Source organism: Rhinatrema bivittatum, chromosome 4, assembly GCF_901001135.1.
Source record: "Rhinatrema bivittatum chromosome 4, aRhiBiv1.1, whole genome shotgun sequence".
NCBI lineage: Eukaryota > Metazoa > Chordata > Amphibia > Gymnophiona > Rhinatrematidae > Rhinatrema > Rhinatrema bivittatum.
The window spans coordinates 375,225,516-375,239,999 of NC_042618.1; the positions used below are offsets into that span (position 1 = coordinate 375,225,516).

Sequence of the window (14,484 nt, forward strand, 5' to 3'; positions counted from 1 at the left end):
TAAAGGTGAGATGGTAGATGTGGGGTATTTGGATTTTCAGAAGGCATTTGACAGTTCCCCATGAGAGGCTTCTAACAAAATTAAAACGTCATAGGATAGGAAGCAAGGTAATTTTTTTGGCTTGCAAATGGATTAAAAGACAAGAAACAGAGTAGCATTAAATGGTCAGTTTTCTCAGTGAAGAGAGGTAAACAGTGTAGCGCCTCAGGGATCTGTATTTGGACTGGAGTTTTTAATATATTTATAAATAATTTGGAAAGGGGAATGATGAGTAAGGTGATCAAATTTGCAGATGACACAAAATTATTCACAGCAGTTAAATCACAGGCGGATAGTGATAAATTGCAGGAGGACCTAGGGAGACAAAGATTGGGCATCCAAATGGCAGATGAAATTTAAATGTGGACAGGTGCAAGATGATGCATATATGTAAAAATAACCCATGCTATAGTTACACAAGGTTAGGTTCCATATTAGGAGCTACCACCCAGGAAAAAGATCTAGGCATGATAGTGGACAATAAATTGAAATCGTCAGCGCAGTGTGCTGCAGCGATTAAGAAAGCAAACAGCTCAATATCCAGAGCTAACTCCAGTACTACATCATGTCGACTTATAGGACATTACTTATTTTAGAAAAACAGTAATGCATAGACTTCTAAATCCAAAGTGCCTGCAATCATGATTAAACATATGTAGTAATGATTTGCATTTGTTTAGTGCCTTTCATCTCAACAGGTTCACACAGGTTATATAATCAACAGTGCAGAGTCATCTAAAAACAATGTAGTTGATTTCTGTATACCTTGTGTATCAATATTTGTGCTATTATATAGAATAAACTGAGAATTAGAGGGGCCAGCAACAAAACCCAAAAATGGTCCACCCCATAAAGGTGAAGTTCTAACTTGATAATAATGAATCAAGTTAGAGATATTTTATCAAAGCCCTGTTCATTTTATTAAAAAAAATTATCTTATCAAATGTTAACCAAGAAGTACATGGTCAGCTGCTATGTGGCTCAACTAGTTAGCCGGATAAACTTATCTGGCGAATTAGTCTATAAATTCAGTGGCATGAAGTTAATCAGATAAGTTTATTCGGCTAACTTTAGGAGAGATGTACAGGCCGACCAGAATTAGCCACATAACTTAACTGGCTAATTCAGCTCCTCTCAGTTACACCTCCAGAATGCTCCTGACTTATCCAGCCCAATTTTAGCCACATAATTTAGCCAAATAACCTTGAGTTATCTGGCTAAATATTTCTGAAATCTACAAAAAATTACATATATAAACAGGGTATTTTCTTAAAAACGAACTAAACAGTTCAAATAGTTATGCCAATACAGCTGCTAAGAGCTATGCTGGAAGTGCCTGGAATGGCTGCAGAGTGTGTTTCCAGGCCACATAAGGGCCCATTTGAAGGTATCAGGTGATGACTTTGCACAATTTGGTGCCAATTTTTTTCCAGGGCGGGATGGGGACGCCTAGAGGCCTGTCCTTGGGATTTGTGTTTTGAAGGGCTTTTGGTGTGAAAGGGGCAGCATGGGGTTTTAAACATTTGAGATAGGTGGGATGGGAATCAGGCTGGGGGGGTCCTGTGGCGATTTATTTTTTTGCGGGGTTCAGGATGACCACTTAACCAGATATCTTTTGAAGACATCCGGTTAAATGGCTGCTTATCCAGCCACACAAGGAAGCATAACTTTAGAGCTGCTCGGAAGCAGATACTGTGCTGTAAAGAGAAATTGAAAAGTCTATTCCTGTGGTATGACCTTTTTCCCAGTGGATACAGAAAGTGGTGTTACTTAAATGATATTTGTTGTTCCTCTAGTTACAGAAGCTCTAATCGAAATATCCTTGTAGTGTGAGAACCTGTCCTTGTTGACAGATAGCCTGTCTTTATCGTGGAGTTTCCAAAGTTTTGGGTTTATAAACTGGGACATTTTTCTCATATAGGGAAGGGAGTCCCTTAATGATATCAGCAGCCTTCTCTGCTATCATGATGGTTGGTGCATTCAAGTTTCCACTGACAATGCTGGGCATAATGGAGGCATCCACAACGCGAAGGTTTTCGACCCCAATTACGTTGGTGTGGGAGTCTACCACAGCATTCACATCAGAAGTCATCCCCATCTTACAGGTGCAGGACGGATGATAGGCGCTGTCGGCTTTTTGTCTGACAAAAGCATCTATTTCCTCCTCTGACTGCACACTGCTTCCAGGCTGAATCTCAGCACCACGGAATCTGTCAAATGCTTTCTGAGCAAATATCTCTCTGGACAGTTTCACACATTGACGAAACTCCCAAATGTCCGTTTCTGCATAGAGAAAACATACAAAATGCAAGTAACTTTAATTCAGGTGAATGTATATCAATACTGAAAACTCACTGTGAGTATGAAAACACTTTTTTTTTTTGGCTGGATACAAGCAATCAAATTACAGGTTAAACACAGCTTGTCATCTGATTACCAGATCTGAAAGCAGAAGCGGTAGCAGCTTGGCAGAAGAGGAATCTCTTGTTTAAATTACACACAAAACAAATATATGAATATGGGACAGCAAATATATCCTATTTTTTCTTGCTTTCAGAACAGATTTATAGTGTTTAGCAAATGGATTTCTCAAATGTCAGATACCACAGAGAGATACCTCTTTAGATCCGATATGCCAATGAACTGGTTGTGGTGAAGAAATCTTCTAGTCGAGTTTGACAGTTGTGACTAATAGTGTTCAAGAATTACTTTGGGTGTCAAGATGTAACTGAGTCTGTAACCAATTGGTTTGTCATCAAGGATCACCACAACTACTAAGAACATAATAATGGCAATTTATATCATCTGATGCATTCGTGAATAAGAAAGGTGAGTAGCAATCAAGGCCAGCTTTAAGGGTATGTGACCTATACAGTAGCACAGGGCCCTGCAGTTTCAGGCAGACACCGTTCCCGGTGCTGGCCCGGTCGGCGCTAAAGTGGCCTGGCTGCGGTCCACGTGAACACTCAGACTTTGAGCAGCCCTGCTCACAGAAGAATTATAGAAATTACTTACTAGATAATTTTATTTTCCTTAGTGTAGACAGATGGACTCAGGACCAATGGGTATAGTGTGCTCCTGATAGCAGTTGGAGACGGAGTCAGATTTTAATCTGACATTTGCACTTCATATACCCGTGCACGAGGCTCTGATCCTCAGTTTTCTCCTCGAAAAACAATTATGGATATATGTGTGTTTGGATAATTTTGATTAATTTGGTTAACTTGATATTTGATTACTCGGATTGGTTGACTTGGTTTCTAGCTGGAGACCGCCAGGGCATTCAACTGAGAAGCGCCGACACCTGGTAATATGGGAGTCTGAACTAGAGATAAGGGTTGGCTTACCCATGCTTGTGTTGCACTCGGGTGGAGGTTCCCCCGGGGATTCTTGATTGCGAGACAGCCATGGGTAGGGTGCTGAGTCATCTGTCTACACTAAGGAAAATGAAATTATCAGGTAAGTAATTTCTACATTTCCTAGCGTGTAGCAGATGGACTCAGGACCAATGGGATGTACAAAAGCTACTCCCGAACTGGGTGGGAGGCTGCCCTTGGCCCATTTAGTACTGCCCTTGCGAATGCTGTGTCCTCCTTGGCCTGAACATCCAGGCGCTAGAATCTCGAGAAGGTGTGGATGGAGGACTACGTTGCCGCCCGACAGATCTCTGCTGGTGACAGCATCTTGGTTTCTGCCCAGGACACTGCCTGGGCCCTTTGGAATGGGCCTTGACTTGTAGAGGTGGAGGCCTTGCCTGCCTCTATGGAAGCCGCCTTGATTACTTCTTTGATCCAGCAGGCAATGGTTGCCCGCGAGGCAGCTTCCCCTTGCTTCTTCCCGCTGTGAAGAACGAACAGATGGTCCGTCTTTCATACAGGTTCCGATCTTTCCAGGTATCGGACTAGGAGTCTGCTGATACTCAGGTGGCCGATACTGAGTCCTTATGTCGTCTGGAGATGGCAGCGAGACTGTTTGGTTTAGATGGAAGTGAGAAACCACCTTTGGCAGGAAGGAGGGTACAGTGTGCATCTGTATGGATCCTTGCGTGAATCTGAGGAATGGTTCCCGGCATGATAGTGCTTGAAGTTCGGAGATTCGACGGGCTGAGCTGATTTCCACAAGGAACGCCGCCTTCAAGGTCAGGAGCCGTAGGGACAGACCGCGAGTTGGTCTGAACGAAGCTCCCGCTAGGAAGTCTAACACTAGATTGAGATTCCATAGGGGTATCGGCCACTTTAGAGGTGGCCGAATGTGCTTGACCCCTTTTAAGAAGCAGGAGATGTCTGGGTGAGCCGCTAGGCTGGTGCCGTCCACCCTGGATCTGAAGCTGGCCAGGGTGGCCAGTTGCATCTTGATGGAGTTGAGGGACAACCCTTTGTTCACGCCGCCCTGCAGAAATTCCAGGATCATGGGGATTTTGACTGTCCGTGGAAGGATGTCGTGGTCCTCACACCAGGCTTCGAATATTCTCCATACTCTTATATATGTTAAGGAGGTGGAGAACTTGCGCGCTTGGAGCAGTGTGTCAATTACTGGTCCTGAGTATCCACTCTTTTTCAGGCGAGACCTTTCAATGGCCAGACCGTAAGCGAGAATCTCGTTGGGTCTTCATGGAGGATCGGTACTTGCTGGAGTAGATCCCTGTTTGGAGGTAGGTGTAGAGAGTTTCCCGCCAGAAGTCTTCGCATGTCCGCATACCACGGTCTTCTTGGCCAGTCCAGGGCCACTAGAAGTACCAGCCCTCTGTGGTGTTCTATCTTGCGGATGATTCTGCCCAGTAGTGGCCATGGAGGGAAGGCGTACAGTAGGTCCTCCTGAGGCCAGGTCTGGACGAGGGCATTGATTCCCTGGGACAGCAGTTCCCATCTTCGGCTGAAGAACTTGGGAACCCGGGTGTTGAACCCGGTTGCCAGAAGATCCATGGCTGGAGTTCCCCAGTGGTTTACTATCCGTTGGAAGGCTGCTGTAGACAGAGTCCATTCCCCTGGATCCAGACTCTCTCTGCTGAGGTAATCTGCAGTGAAGTTGTCTTTTCCAGCGATGTGGGTGGCTGATATCCCTTTTGTAGGTTTGATTCTGCCCACGTCATTAGGGGCTCTATTTCCAGAGACACCTGCTGGCTTCTGGTTCCCCCCTGGCGGTTCATGTATGCCACTGTTGTGGCGTTGTCCGACATGACTCTGACTGATTTGCCCCTGAGTCTGTGACTGAACCGTAGGCAGGCTAGTCTGACTGCTCGGGCTTCCAGTCGGTTTATGTTCCATGCCGACTCTTCTTTGTTCCATTGCCCTTGTGCCGTTAACTCCTTGGCAGTGGGCTCCCCATCCCCGCAGGCTCGCATTCATGGTGAGCAAGGTCCATTCCGGTGGGGATAGGCTTGTTCCCTTGCTCAGATGGTCTTCTTGTAGCCACTATTGTAGTTGGTTTTGAATCTTCACCGGTAGCCGGAGGGCGGAGTAGTTTTGAGACATCGGGTTCCACCGTGAGAGTAGGGAATGTTGTAGGGGCCGCATGTGGGCCTTGCCCACGGGACGACTTCTATGGTTGATGCCATGAGTCCGAGGACTTGGAGATAGTCCCATGCCGTGGGGAGAGTGGAATTCAACAATGCTCATAGTTGTTCCATCAATCTCCTTCTCCTTGTAAGGGGAAGGGTGACTTTATTCCATTTGGTGTCGAACCGGACTCCCAGATACTCTAGGGATTGGGAGGGCTGCAGATGGCTCTTGGGTGTGTTGACAACCCACCCGAGGTTCTGCAGTAGTTCCTTGACTCTGGTGGTTGCTTGATGGCTTTCCTCTGGCGATTTCGCTCTGATCAGCCAATCGTCCAGGTATGGATGCACGAGGATTCCTTCTTTCCTCACTGTCGTCGCTACTACCACCATGATCTTGGTGAACGTTCGGGGAGCCGTAGCTAGCCCAAACGGTAGGGCCTGGAACTGGTAGTGATGGCCCAATATCGCGAAGCGTAGGAATCGCCGATGGATCGGTATGTGGAGATAAGCTTCTGACAGATCCAGGGAGGTCAGGAATTCTCCTAGTTGTACCGCCTTTATGACCGAACGCAGGGTTTCTGTGCAGAAGCGGGGTACCTTTAGGTAGCGATTGACTGTCTTGAGGTCCAGTTTGGGCCGGAATGTTCCCTCTTTCTTGGGCACGATGAAGTGGATGGAATAGTGACCAGAATTTTGTTGGTGCGGGGGCACCGGTGTTGTTGCCTTTAGGGCGAGTAGTTTTGATAGTGTGGTTTCCACTGCCTTCCTCTTGGAGGGGTCATGGCATGGAGAAATCACAAACTTGTCCGGGGGATGCTGTGGAAGTCCAGGTAGTATCCCTCTCAGATGATGGATAGGACCCAATTGTCCGACATTATTTCGACCCATCTTTGGTAGAATAGGGCAAGCCTGCCCCCTATGATGGGGGCAGGCTTGCCCCCATCATAGGGGGTCTGCTGATTCTCATTGCGTGTTGTGGCTGGGGCCTGGTCACGAGCCGGCTACACTTTTGTTGTGTCTGTTCTGAAAGGACTGCCCCTTGCCGGCAGGGCGAGGGCTTGGTAAGTGTTTTTGTATGGTCTATAACACTGGGATCCTCTGCCCTTGGGTGCCCGGGGAGAGGGGCGTTGGTTCCTCTTGTTCGTCCTCCGGTAGACGGGGTACTGGGGGACTCGCCCCATTTGACGGCTAATTTGTCCAGGTCGCTTCTGAATAGAAGTGTTCCTCTAAAGGGCATTCTCGTGAGCCTCGTCTTAGAGGTTGCATCGGCTGACCAGCTTCGGAGCCAGAGCTGTCTTCTGGCTGCCACTATGGACGAGAGGCTCCTGGCTGGGGTGCCTACCAGGTCTAAGGTCGCATCCGTGAGGAATGATATTGCCGGGTCTAATGCCTCGAATGGCGTAGTTGCGTCACTGGCCATAGCAAGGCAGGCGTGAGATACCACGGCGCAGCAAGTAGCGATCTGTAAGTTCATAGCTGATACATTGTAAGACTGCTTGAGGATGGATTCCTGCCGTCTGTCATTGGCATCCTTGAGTGAAGCTCCTCCCTCAACTGGTATGGTAGTGCGCTTTGAGGTGAAGCAGACCAGGGCATCGACCTTAGGAAACCTCAGGAGTTCCTTCGTTGCGGGATCCAAGCGTTCCTGGAGGGAGTTCCCCCTCTTCCAGGGGTTCTGATTCCTCCTCCGAATCATCTGTGTCCTCTAAGGGGAGGTATTTATCCAGGGGAGGCTCATCTGGTGGAGGCCGGGAGGGGCCTGGGAGGTTCTGGACCACTGGCGGGGTTTGTGGTTGTGCCGCTGGTGGCCCTGTGTGTGGATGTAGGATTGCAGCTCAGCGAAGAATCCCGCCCAGGTGAAGTTGCCTGGGACCGCATTGGGTCCAACGGTGCTCCCCGAGGGCCCCCACTGTGGAGGGGCCGAATCGGGAATAGAGGTCCGGTGTAGTCTCGCTGGTGGATCTGGAGTCCTCTACAGGCTGAGGGGGACCTTGTCTCGGCTCCCCCCAAGCTTCTTCGCATAGCAGGCACAGGGCGGAGGTCACCTCGGGCTGTGTCGCTCTCAAGTGGCATGCAGGGCAGAGGACTGGACCTTCAACTGTCTTGGACGGCGGTACCATGATTTGCGCGTGTATCCTGTACAGATGTGCGTGCTGGAAGGCCTGGTTATGCGCTCCGGGTGCGCCTACATTGTGTGCGTAGGAACGGAGATGCGGGCGGGCCTAGTTGTGCGCTTGGCACCCTTGAGCGTGCCGCTGTGCGCCCGGCCCCGACGTGCACGTCGCTGTGCACATGGCGTAGATGCGTGCACCGCTATGCGCACGGCTCGGTTGTGTGGACGATGCAGCGACCGGGGGGGGGAGGCACTGGCGACCACGCAGTAAGATGGCAGCCCCCCCAGGGGTCTCCACGTGAGAGGACCCTCTTGCCGGATCGGGGTCTAGCCCGGACGGGGCTTCTCAACCCAAATGTACAGATGCAGGAGAGACAATCTGTGCGGCTGTCCGAGCCTCGGAGACCGGAGACTTAGAAAAGGTTTTCCACCTTACCATGTCTCGGCGGTTCCTGGTCCTCTGCCGGGCGGTCTCCGGCTGTGGAGGGAGAGGGAATTACTTTCACCGCCGCGCTCGGTTCTGCACCTGCTGCCTCTCAGCCGCTCCCTTTCCCGGGGGCCAAGTCCACGCTGGGACCGAGGCTTACTTCTGAGGGATCTCGGAAATCACCTCAGGAAATCTCGACTAGGGGAGGGACCCTTAGGTATCACCGCAGGAGAACGGGGCTCGTTTTGGAGGTAAGTTTTTCTTTGTTTCTTCTTTAAATTTGGAGTTTGGTTTTCTAACGCTGTGCAAGTGTGTGCGAAGTCCCGTGCTGCTATGGAGACGGAAAAAACTGGAGAGCAAAGCCTCGTGCATGGGTATATGTAGTGCTGACGTCAGATTGAAATCTGACTCCGTCTCCAACTGCTATCAGGAGCACACTATACCCATTGGTCCTCAGTCCACCTGCTACACGCTAGGAAATCCTTGATTGCTTTCATAACGTCAGATACTGTTCATAAGTATTTTGTGGGGTAATCTCAAGCATATACTTTTTAGAACAGGAAGATACACAGAAATCCAATTTGCACTGATGGAAAATCCAGAAATGCAGCAGACTCCTCCTTATTGGACAATTTGTGGAGCCAAATTTATCTTGCCCATTCCCCAGTGCATCCTAGAAGTCACACAATTCCAGATCCACTTTCTTCATTACTTGGGATTTCTCTCTCATTTTGTGGCTATATGAAAAATTGTGTTTCTAGCTCAGACCCTTAAGAGTAAATTTTCAAAAGGTTTATCACATAACCAGGAAGTTAGCCAGATAAATCTAACCAGATTAACAGCACTAACTGGCTGAATTTAACTGCACAGCTCCAGTAGCACAAATGGCTTGCCTAAATGTAGCAGGAGAAATTTTGTCTGCCTAGAATTAGGAACATTTTCAGCCGTAATCCTAGCCGGTAAGGTCTGGCTGAAAATTCAGCTCAAAATAATTCAGTAAAATTTCCCAGTTATCTTAACCACTTAGGGGGTTTTGACCCCTGAACTGTGTGTGTTTCTGTAAACTTGTTTCCTCCACAGACAGAGCAAAGGATCATCTCTAATCTATGCTATTTTGATGGAAAAATGCTATGCTATTTGTTCTTTCAATGTAGTTCCTAGTATTTTAAACCCACAAAATGAGATCAAAGCCAAGTTCTGGCTGGGCCTTGATCTGAAGAATGAAGAGACTCAAAACTGAGATCTGATCATGCTTCATCTTTAATGTAGCCTGATACGTCTCTGGACTGCAAGGGACTAAAGTTAATGAGCAATTTTAAAATATTATTAAAGGTGGAATGAAAACCTTCATTCTGCATTTCTTTGTTTTTGTCTTGACCCTCAAAGGAAAATTAGTTCTTACCTGTTAATTTTCGTTCCTGTAGTACCACGGATCAGTCCAGACTATGGGTTGAGCCTCCTTTCAGCAGGTGGAGACAGACTAAAACTGAAAGGATATCCTATTTGAGGACAGAGCCTATCCTGTAACCCTTCAGTATAACGAATGTCAAAGCAGAAAATAACAAAACCAGAGTAGGATCAAGCAAGTAACCATAAAGCTCAATGGAGCAGATGTAGAACAATGTAATAGATATGGTATGACTAACTGCTCTTGCATATACTTGGTGCTGGGCAACCAAGGCTTCCGGTGTATTTGCTCAGTATTCATGCATAAAAAAGATGTGTGGAAATCTACGAATCTGCAAGAGAAACAAGCTTCGAGAGGACAGAAAAAAAGACAAACAGGGAAGGGCGTCTGGACTGATCCATGGTTCTACAGGAACAAAAATTAATAGGTAAGAACTAATTTTCCTTTCCCTGTACGTACCCGTATCAGTCCAGACTGTGGGATGTACCAAAGCTTCCCTAAACCGGGTGGGACCGAGACAGTCCCGCTCGAAGCACTTGTAGCCCAAAAGAACCAAGAAGCGGAGCTTGCACATCCAGACGGTAGTGTCGAGCAAGGACGTCCAAGTGGCAGCACTGCAAATCTCCTGCGGAGAGACCGATTGACTGTCCACCCAGGAAGTAGTTTGAGAACGCAGTGAATGAGCCGTAAGGCACTCGGGAACTGCCCGTCCTTGACAAAGAGAGGCCGAGGAGATAGCTTCCTTCAACCACCGTGTGATAGTGGTCTTAGAAGCCGGCGTACACCGAATGGGCCCACTCCAGAGGACAAAAGATGAACCAAGACCCGAAAGCCATGGGTAACCTGGAGATAGCAAAGTAGAACTCGTATAGTATAGTTTACGGAAATTGTCCCCAGTCGCAGGGGAAAAACGCATGGAGTTCTGCCAACAGGTTGACATGGAGGTTAGAAGAACCTTCACTAAGAAGGAAGGGCCCGTCACGAGGGATACCCCGGAATCGGAAAATTGCAAAACAAAAGGTTCCCGACAGGACAGCACGTGGGTCACAGAGATCCAAAGAGATAGAGACCAGAAAGACAGTCTTAAGCGTAAGAGCTTTCAAGGTAGCGCGACGGGAGAGGTTCGAACAGAGCCGCACAGAGGGCCCGAAAGATCAGACTAAAACACCCCGACGGGCAAGCGGCCGAGAAGGTGAATGTAGATGCTTGACGCCCTTCAAGCACCAATCACATCTGGGTGGCCCATTCAGTGATGACATTCTACCCGACCCAGGAGAGAGCCAAGAGGGGAGAAGATCTTCTTGGGGAAGAGAGGACTAACGAGATCAGGGTGGAGAGCGCTGAGATACCCGACTCCGCACAAACAGCTTCAAACACGTTCCAGATACGAGCGTACGCCAGGGAAGTCGACTGTTTCCGGGCCCGCAACAAGGTGAAGATGACCTCCTCCTAATAGCCCTTGCGTCTTAGGCGTCATCTTTCAAAACCAGGCCGCTAGACAGGAGCGATCGGCCTGGTCGAAAGATACAGGTCCTTGACGAAGGAGCCGAGGAAAATGGCGTAGCCATAGAGGTCCATCCGGCGGTAGGTTGAGAAAATCCACGAATCACAGCCTGCGCGGCCACTCTGGTGCTACCAGAACCACGGGATCCTGGTGGAGTTCCATTCTTCTGAGAACTTTCCCGACCAGGGGCCACGGGGGGGAACATGTACAGAAGGATGTCCGCCGGCCAAGGAGAGCCAAAGCATCTACGCCCTCCAAGCCGTGTTCCCTACAGCGGCGGAAGAACCAATTTGCCTTGGCATTGCAAAGGGTCAACATGAGGTCCAGGTGGTGGGGGACCACCTGTCGACGATGAGATTCATGGCTGCGTCAGACAGTTCCCACTCCCCGGAATCGAGCAACTGACGACTGAGAAAATCAGCCTGAACATTCCCCTTGCCCACAATGTGGGAAGCCACCAGGCACTGTAGATGTCGCTCTGCCCAGGCAAAGAGGTGGCTGGTTTCCAGGGCCATCAGCAGACAGCGGGCGCCTCCTTGGCGATTGACAAGCCACAGTGGAGGAGCTGTTGGACAAGACCCGTATCGCCTTGCCGCGGATGAGGGGGAGAAAGTCCAGAAGAGCTAGGAACATCGCCCGAGCCTCCAACCGAATGATGTGCCAGCGAGACTGAGCTGCCGGTCAGATCCCCTGGGCGTACTGGGAGAGGCAGACCGCACCCCAGCCCGAGAGACTGGCGTCCGTGGTTACTATCGTCCACTGAGGGACTTGGAGAGGCTTTCCCTGTAGCAAATGAGGAAAGGAAAGCCACCACTACAAGTCGGCGACGGTAAGGCCCAAAAAAACGGGAGGACTGTGTGAAACTGTTCCGACACTATCTGCCAATGGGACAGCAAAGCTTTCTGGAACGGTAGCATATGAGCAAAAGCCCAAGAGACAAGGTCGATGGCAGAAGCCAAGGGGCCCGAGACAGGCCACTGGAGAAGGCAGCAAGACCCGACTCTGAAACCGGCCGATCAACTGGAGAGCCCGCGGGCGAGGCAAGAAGACCTTGCCCACCCGGTTGTCGAGGTGGGCTCCCAGGAATGCTAACTCCTGGGAGGGCTGAAGGTAGCTCTTGGAGAAATTCAGTATGCACCCGAGAGACGCGAGGAGAGGTAACACGCGATCCACCACCTGCCGGCAAGAGCCTCCGCCTTGGCCCTGACGAGCCAGACGTCCCAGCAGGGGTGAACAAGGATCCCTTTCCGGCGGAGAGCTGCTGCCACCACCACCATGACTTTGGTGAAGGCGCGAGGTGCCATCGCGAGACCAAAGGGAAGTGCCCTGAACTGGAAGTCCCGGTGGAGGATGTGAACGCGAAGAGACTACGGTAGCCGGGATGAATCGGAATATGGAAACACGCCTCTGTCAAAGCAAGTGAGGCGAGGAACTCTCCGGGGCGAAACGGTACGAGGACCAGTCGCAGAGTTTTCATGTGGAAAGCGGGATCTTGAGGGCCCGGTTGACTCTTGTAAGGTCTAAGATTGGACGAAGACCCGTCCTGTTAGGGAACAACGAAGTAAATAGAATACTGGCCTGCGGCAAGTTTGCTGTCTGGAACCGGGACCACCACGCCCAGACACAGGGGCCAGGCGGGAGTTTGCTCCACCACTTGCCGCTGGGACCGACTGCATGGGAAAATAGAAAAAGAATCTCGAGAATCTCGAGCAAAGCGAAGACGTACCCGTCTCCGAGGATTTTGAGGACCCACTGGTCAGACATGAATTTGACCCATGCCACGAAAAACAGGGAGAGTCGACCGCCTAGGAAGGGGACCGAGGAAAGAGAATCAAGTGAACTTCATTGTGTGGCAGGCGTAAGGATGGAGCACATGGGCTGGCCCTCACGAAAGGGATGGCGCCCACGGGAAGGCTGCGACCAAGACTGCGAGCAAGACGGAAAAACCCCCTGAGGAGTCACCCTGCCCACATGGGGTATACCGTCTCTGGCCCAGATAACGTGGACAAGAGGGTATAAAGGAACGGGATGGTTTCGGACGGTTCTTCGGAAGCCTATGGACCTTACTTTCCCCCAAGGAATCCATAGTTTTCTCAAGGCCCTTGCCAAGGAGCAGCTTACCTTTGAACAGCAACGTGCCCAATAGGGCTTTGGAGGACGGATCAGCCGACCAATGGTGCAGCAAGAGGAGCTGTTTGGCCATCGCTTTTGCCTGGACGTGGAGAAGGTCGTAAGTGCAGCCTCTGCCCACGGGGGGTCCCGGGTGCAGAGCAACTTTGAACCCACCTGAGACCTGCCCGCAGCATGAGACTGCTGCAAATAGGCGCACGCACCCCCAGCGCCAGGACATCAAAAATGCGCATCACATGAGCCTTGAGCATGCGGACCTGTGCGGCTTTAAAAGCCGGGAAACCTTCCTGTATTGTGATCGCATAAGTAGTCCCTGGAGGGATTATTGTCTTGTGTTTTTTGTTTTTAATCTAAGCATACCTCCGGGAGGGGGAGCTTATCTAGTGTACGGCCCGCCTAGAGTCCCGTCTCGAGAGTGTTCCATTCCCGCAGGCACTACAACTTGTGCGTGGGATGAGAGGGGAAGGCGATTGCTGGATCCCTGATTCCCGCCAGGCCAGGGTCCATATCCTTGGGCAAAGAGGCCGTAAGGGAGTCCAAAGACCCTGGGGTCGTCCCCCTCCAGGGGTGGAAAGGTATCCTCCGCATCCGGATTGGCAGCAGGATCCGGGGGTACCGGATCCACCGGGAGGTCGGGGGAGGGGCACCCCCGGGACCACCCGCGCCCCAAGGGACCCCGGAGGCTCTGCAGCCGGTCTAACCGTCAACGGCGCGGAGCGAGGAATTTTTTTTTTTTTGCTGGGAGGGGGGGGGGGCAAGGGAGGGGAATCTTCCTCCTCCTCCTGCAGGCTAGCTAAATAAAATCTTCGCAGGAGGAGGGCAAAATCAGATACAAAACGAGCCCTGGAAGTCCCGGGTGGGGGAGGGGGAGGGAGAGGCGAGAGGGTGACAGAAAACCCATCCTGGGGGGCCAGGGGGCTGAAATCGTGGGGTAGCTGCAAAATAATCGCCCCCCCCCCCTAGCCCCAGGGAGTTCTGAAAACGGAGCCGAAAAAATCCAAAATGGCTGCCGTTCCCGGGCTTTCCCGACCCAGGAACGGCCTGGCCAAGCTCTGGGGAGTCTATCCCTGGGCTAAATTTGCCAGCCTTGCCGAGGAGGGACCTATCCCACACGGCAGGGAGGCAGAGAAGAGGTCCCCTCGCAAAAAAATAAAAAGAAGGGGCTGGCAGAGAAGAGGCAGGCTGCCTGCCACGGCAAAGAGAGCGCCGCTCTGAAGAAAAAAAGGCTGCAGAGAAAGTTTGATTTGACAGCCTGGAGGCCCAGAGTGAAGCAGGGGGAAACTGGCTGACTCCTGCCTGTCTGGCTGCCGGTTCAAGCCCAGGTGGGGGAGAAAGACACAGAATATTGGTCTGCTGCTGTAGGTAA

The 14,484-nt window shown here is 50.6% G+C and overlaps 1 protein-coding gene across 5 annotated transcripts in view; it reads right to left on the reverse strand.

Annotated features, from left to right (window-relative positions):
* Window positions 1-1,119: 1,119 nt before the first annotated feature.
* CHDH (choline dehydrogenase) overlaps window positions 1,120-14,484 on the reverse strand; it is a 57,470-nt gene continuing 44,105 nt past the window's right edge. For all 5 annotated transcript variants that reach the window (XM_029600895.1, XM_029600891.1, XM_029600892.1 and 2 more), the window contains one exon: window positions 1,120-2,322. In XM_029600895.1, the coding sequence (XP_029456755.1) occupies window positions 1,904-2,322 (419 nt within the window). In that variant the 3' untranslated portion in view covers window positions 1,120-1,903. The remainder of the gene's footprint in view (window positions 2,323-14,484) is intronic.